This window comes from Rhea americana, unplaced genomic scaffold, assembly GCF_003343005.1.
Source record: "Rhea americana isolate MKP2758 unplaced genomic scaffold, rheAme1 scaffold_17, whole genome shotgun sequence".
Taxonomy (NCBI): domain Eukaryota; kingdom Metazoa; phylum Chordata; class Aves; order Rheiformes; family Rheidae; genus Rhea; species Rhea americana.
The window spans coordinates 7,677,940-7,683,939 of record NW_028185816.1 but is presented as its reverse complement, the minus strand read 5'-3'; the positions used below and the strand labels follow the sequence as shown (position 1 = coordinate 7,683,939).

Genomic DNA, 6,000 nt, shown 5'->3' with positions numbered 1-6,000 from the left:
CTCAGATTTAGCACTTGCGTTTGCATACTTGGCGCACAAGGATCGCTGGGAATTGAACCTGTCTCACAAGAGAAGCTTGCATACTCAAGTATATCTCAAGCAAATTTGCAAAGAAAAAAAAACAACTGAAGAGATTTAGTATATATTTACTTTTCTTAAAAAATGATTCCATGAAAGAGTCTTATCGTTATCTAAGTAGTAATACAGTTTTTATATACAAAATTCCATTTCAAACATTTTACTGTACAAAAGAAAATATAAGCAACTGTTACTATTTCATGATTTCAGCAAATAAAGAAAAATTCTGATACATGTGTGTTCAGGATATAGTTTTACTATTTACAGGAATGTCAATATTAAGCTGGGAACACTTTTAGGTAAATATTTACAGAAGAAATTCCTTTAGAGGAAGTTCCTTAACATTTGTCTTCAGAATAGGTAGTTCGTATTTGACTTTCTTGTAGAACGTTTAGGCTACGAAGGAATGAAAGGAAGAATATTTTTCCAACAGGATTTGTGGACAAAATTCTGCTTAATTTATTCACATTCACAGTTCTATTGCAGTCAATGGGCCTGATCTTGTAAAAACTTACTGCCAGGCATAATGCTTATCATGTGAATAAACTGAGCAGGATTTGGCCCCATAATAGTAAGCTATCATAAGTTATAAATTTTTAAAATAGTGACATTCCTGCAAGTCAAAATACAACAGAAACAAGAGATAGCAAAATATAAGCCCTTTATTAATAAAAATCTTTGGTTGGATCAATATTTTAAATTAGCTTTAAGAGTATTTGGTTAATATCATTCTTTCTTCCACATAATTTCTTTTCTGGTACCTTCTTTGGACAGACCATAGAAAATTATCAAGTTTATCACATACTTTAAAACAAATAAATATAGCAAAAGCTAAATCTGGCATCTTTTAAAGTTCTAGCATTAATCTTTAAATTAGTTTGGCAAAGAAAAAGAAATGGAAAAAGAGAAACTAACTTTTCTTGAAAACAGTCTTGATGTTTGGTTTTGTAACAAACCATACAGTAGTTACACTTTAAAGAATATCTTTAGTTTTTATTTTATTCTTCAGTTTTATATTTGTTATGTAAGTGCCATGGACAAGACAGCAATAAAAGAAATGAGATTAATTGCACCAATATTATTTGGAAGTGCAGTTTATCATTGACAAAGCAAAACTAAAATGTATGATACATAAAAAGAGTTGCACTGATGAGAATTAGATAGGCTTCATAAGTAAGGACACTAGACTTACACTTTAAGGAAGTTTCTTGTACAAAAACTAGGGTATTTTAAGACAAAATAAAAGCCTTGTAACTGAAGGTCTGGTCCTGTAGGCCCAGTGCAGGAAAAACTTCCACTGAAGACAATATTTGGTATGTGGTTTGGATTTACCCCTTTTGGCATAGCTTCTGGGATATGCCATCCAATAGTACAAAGTCTGCAGGGGCAACTGGCCATGAAAAACGGGTACAGACTCCCTCTCCTGCAGAGAACAGAGGGCTACAGAGAAAAACCTGTCTAAGGAAGGGATGTGCTAATACAATGGGAAAATGTGTAACTCCTCAGGAACAACAGTGTCCAAGTACTAGGCAGGGCAGTGTGAGACACTGTAGCTCTACATGTGCTCATTAATTCAGGGCATTTAACAAAATGCACTAGTGATAATCCACCTGCTGGGAAGGGTCTCAGAAATTGTGCTGCTGCTGCTGCGTTGCTGTAAGTGGGGAATCTTAAGGGGATTGCTCAAACACATGGTGCAGGCTGGGGCACTGAGGTAGCTTCATCCACATTAGTAAAAACAGCTTTGCCAATGAGCAAGCAGCTTTCCATGGTTGCAGAACTGGGATGAAGATAAAGGCATTCAATTTTGATGCAATCTTCTGAAGTTTCTGAACAGGACAGTGCCCCAGTGGAGGTCTTGAGTATACAGCAGGTGGCCACAAGTGCCCCACACGTTTGTTTCTCTCTATACTTCAGCTGACTCAATGGCAGCTTTGTTTGCCTACAGGTTGACCTACAGGTTCAAACACAGAAGTCTGCCAGCAGATCTAAATCCTATCTTTAAAAGTGAATTAGCCCAGTAAGCTTTATATCATTTCTCTCTTCCTGAGAAAGGGAGCACACTCTAAAACTGTTTTTCAGATACTTTGTAGAGTTGCCCACAGACTCTCAGGCCTGTGGTTCCAAAAATATTTTAAATATTAATAGTATTATTACTTAAAATTTATCTTTATTTACTTAATAGGCTAAGGTCAAATTCTCAGAGAACATCCCTATCAAGATGTACTAAGTACTTGCATGTATTAATGCACACCAACATCAATAGTGTTATCTAACCTTGAAATATAAAAATTCCCTGCATTACTGCTTGTGCAAAAGGAAAAAAAAAGAGATCAGAAATAGAACGTGGTCCTCCATATTTGTAAGGAGAGCATTTCTCACAAAGATGGGCACAGAACGGCAGCACATCCTTAAACACGCACCAGGTYGTCCATTATTAATCAAGTCCTGCCCTTTCTGTGATGGCTTGTTCATCAGTGGAATGCCCCGATACGCTCAACTCCCTCCTCTTCTATACATCAACAGGATATGAATGGCAGGAGGACAAGCTCCCGCTGTGGCTCCTGGAGAGTTTGGGGCTGTGACTGTTACAGTTTTCACCTTTTTTTGTCTCCTTATCTTTCCAGGTTTCTAGCATTTGCAGCTTTCCTTGCTCTTCTCGCATGAAGACCTCCACCATGAGAACTTTCTCTTTATGAATCTGCTGACTAATGTCCTTGGGAATGTCTGGGATAATCCAGTCAACAAAGTCACTCATAAACATGACCAAGTTCTGAAAATGAAATTGTGAGAAAATGTCAGCAAGGTCAAATGAAAAGATGACTATGAGGGAATGGGCTATTTTCAGTGTACTTTAGAAGGAAGAATGAAGGACAACATTTGAGTTGGGCTCAACTGTATGTCACAAGTCTGATCCTGAGCCAAATTTACCTCAACTTCCTGTCAATACTAGAAGGGATGGAAAAATGGCAGACACAGATCTTTCTAGTTTAAGTACAAATACTGTCAAAGCCATTTAGAAATCAGAAGGAAATACTATAATTGATAAATGACTTATGAGTTTTACATCAGCAAGGCAGAAGCAAATAACAAGAGGTAGAATGCTGAAAGGTAGCAAAAAACCTTTCACTGAAATGTTTTTGATTTAATATCTTGATTCAAGGAAAGTGAAGCCTTTCACAGAAAGATACATAGTTTGTCAAAAAAAGGATAATTTTGGAAACAAGTTGTTTAAATAAGGCAGACTCTTAAAACACCTACATTACAATAACCAACATAACTGTTGTGATTGAACAATGCTATTTAGTGAAAAATGACAAGACTTTGCCAATTTGTTCAAATTTGAGATAAAAATCTCTTTTAGAAACCTCAGAAATTTCATACCTTGGCCAGATCTAGAAATGATTTGGGGGGGGGGGGGACACTTCTTTAGGAGATATGCTGATGTCCTACTGGAGAAATTGGTGGGACCTAATTAGTATCAGCCTTGTGCTTTGCTGCTCAGTAGGGTCATTACATTGCTCTGCATCAAAGCAGTGCAGGCAGTCCCTGTGGATGAAATTACCCATTAAGGATTACCCATTTGGGGGTGGTGGTAGGGAGAAAGAGTGAATAGGATGGGGAAAATCCTTTGCTATTACATGAAACAGCTATGAAAGGAGATAYTTAGTTTGCCCTAAAAAATTACTTCCAAAGGTAGCCTGCCTTATTTAGCTGAAGAAAGATGATAACACTTTTTTTTCCCCTTTCTTATACAGAAAGCGATAACTACTCATATAGAAAGTGCCTGCTGTATAACATACCTGGAAAACTATCACAAATGCTAATCTTGCTGCTAAGACAGCCCAGAAATCCTTTGAAATGTCATACTTGTTTTCAGACCAAGGGGGTTCTCGATAATCTTTGTATCTGCAAAACAAGACTCAGTAAACCAGTGATGTCATTTAGAAATTTTAGCATACTGAGCATTTAATACTTAATAGTCAAACAGTGAATCAAACTGTCTAAAAGTAAATTTGCTATTACAGCATAATCGTACAATCCTCACACAAACAAGATAAAGCTGACAGCCTCCCCTAGCCTTCCAGTTTTAATCAAAATTCTATCTTAATACCCTCTAATTATACAAATAATATAAACTCTGAGGGGATAAACTGCAAAGTTCAGATGATTTATTCCCCTTTAAAATTGTTAAGAAAGTGTTTCAGACTAAATTTGAAGATGAAAATACTGGGTCTCAAAATACCAGGTCTCAGATTTATCAAGTGTATTTTATTATGTGGAGTTCTATATTTTCAAGATCAGCAAAAGACTGCAGTCAAATTCTGCTGTATAGAGAAAACAGGAAAATTTTGCCTTAGCTATGGCTTTGGAAAATCTATGAGCTAATTAACTTGTTAGAAATGGGACCAAGAAAAATAAAGCAAATTTAAACCACAGCATCCTGTCAATATTTTGAAAGAATTATGCCTCTGTATTTTTAAATATGATTTAAAAAATCACTCAAACATGAGATAAGTGATGGAAAGGGAAGAAGAAAGAGGCTAGGAGAACAAAGTAGATAAAACTAGATTTGTATATTGGGCCATGACATTAAGACTTCCCTTCTGTAAGTTTTGTGCTAAAAACATTTCTGCCAAACTAATTTCTCATGTCCCCAGAGATCACCAGAAGGAAATCATAAAAAAGAAAACTGAGAAAAAGCTAAGATTTATGCAATTCTTGTTGGATTTTTCTTTCATCTCAGAATAAGAGTGATTTTTCCGTTTAGCAATCATTTTATCAGGTTAACTTGCTCTATTCTGATTTACAGAAAGCATAAATTTAAAAATAATACAATTTTATAGGTATTTTTCCCCAATTAGTGTCTTTTATTTTCCAGTACATTTATACCAAAGTTATCTTTTTTTATTTTTCTCCCTTGGAATGTTTCTGCCTTCTTTGTTCCCCTCTTCATTTCACCCCCATTTTCCCCTAGAGCCTCATTGTTCGAAGTGCTTTCACTGTTACTTTTGGCTTTGGTCCCCAATTATAAGCTTTAAAACATTTGTTTTGAAGATGATGCATATCTAAGGAAGCCTAGGCAAAGCATGGATTTCAGCACTGACCTAGATTGCTTGATAAGCTGAAATATGCAACAACAACTTTCCTTTAACAATGAAAATAACATGTAAGACTTGTTATACACATGCAAATTTCCTGTACAATAACAGTTTAAGTGGGCCTTAAGTTCCAGTGCAGATAAAACTATTACTAATATCATCAGGAACTATTAGAAAATTGGTCAAAAATGAGAGGTGTACTGTGAAGTCACAGTCAGCATATCAGCAGCGTATGATACAACCATGTGACATCACAGTAATGTCATTTTATTTCCTTAAAGAATCATTACGCTGTTTGTCATTATTTATATCCTTTTCCACAGAAAGTGGATACACAATCTACAGTCAAAATCTTTGCAAATTCCTTGACAAATGCTGAACACAACAACGCTAACCTATCTTTCTGCAAATAAGCAGTACTTAATATTCAAGCATTGCGATTGCTTCACCTGCAAGCCAAGACTTCAAGGCAATGGCTCTATCTGATATAAAAGGCTACCAACCTGCTTAGCAGGTACTGAAAATACAAACAGGGAACCTAGATTTACCCCAGGAATGAAAAAAAAATGTCATATTCTTAGCTGAGGAAATATTTAAAATTAGTTATCACTCAAAAGAATACCTGCATATCTGGACCTCGTAGCCAAGATCCATAGGGTCGTTTGGAGCTGTTCCTGCTTGAAAATCGCTGACATTAAAAGAGGATAGTGTATGGTTCACGAAGCCATGCATGGTGCCATTCTCACTGTACATATACAGGTACACGAGGCGTGGAATGAAGTCAGATGTGAATGAGATCACAAATGCCTAAGCCATAAGA

The 6,000-nt window shown here is 36.0% G+C and overlaps 1 protein-coding gene across 3 annotated transcripts in view; it reads right to left on the bottom strand.

Moving 5' to 3' along the window:
- Positions 1-266: 266 nt before the first annotated feature.
- Positions 267-6,000, bottom strand: part of ANO1 (anoctamin 1) — a 90,121-nt gene continuing 84,387 nt past the window's right edge. For all 3 annotated transcript variants that reach the window (XM_085300925.1, XM_085300922.1, XM_085300924.1), the window contains 3 exons: positions 5,803-5,987; positions 3,882-3,987; positions 267-2,851 (listed from right to left, as the gene is read on the bottom strand). In XM_085300925.1, coding sequence (XP_085157051.1) covers positions 2,591-2,851; positions 3,882-3,987; positions 5,803-5,987 — 552 coding nt within the window. In that variant the 3' untranslated portion in view covers positions 267-2,590. The remainder of the gene's footprint in view (positions 2,852-3,881; positions 3,988-5,802; positions 5,988-6,000) is intronic.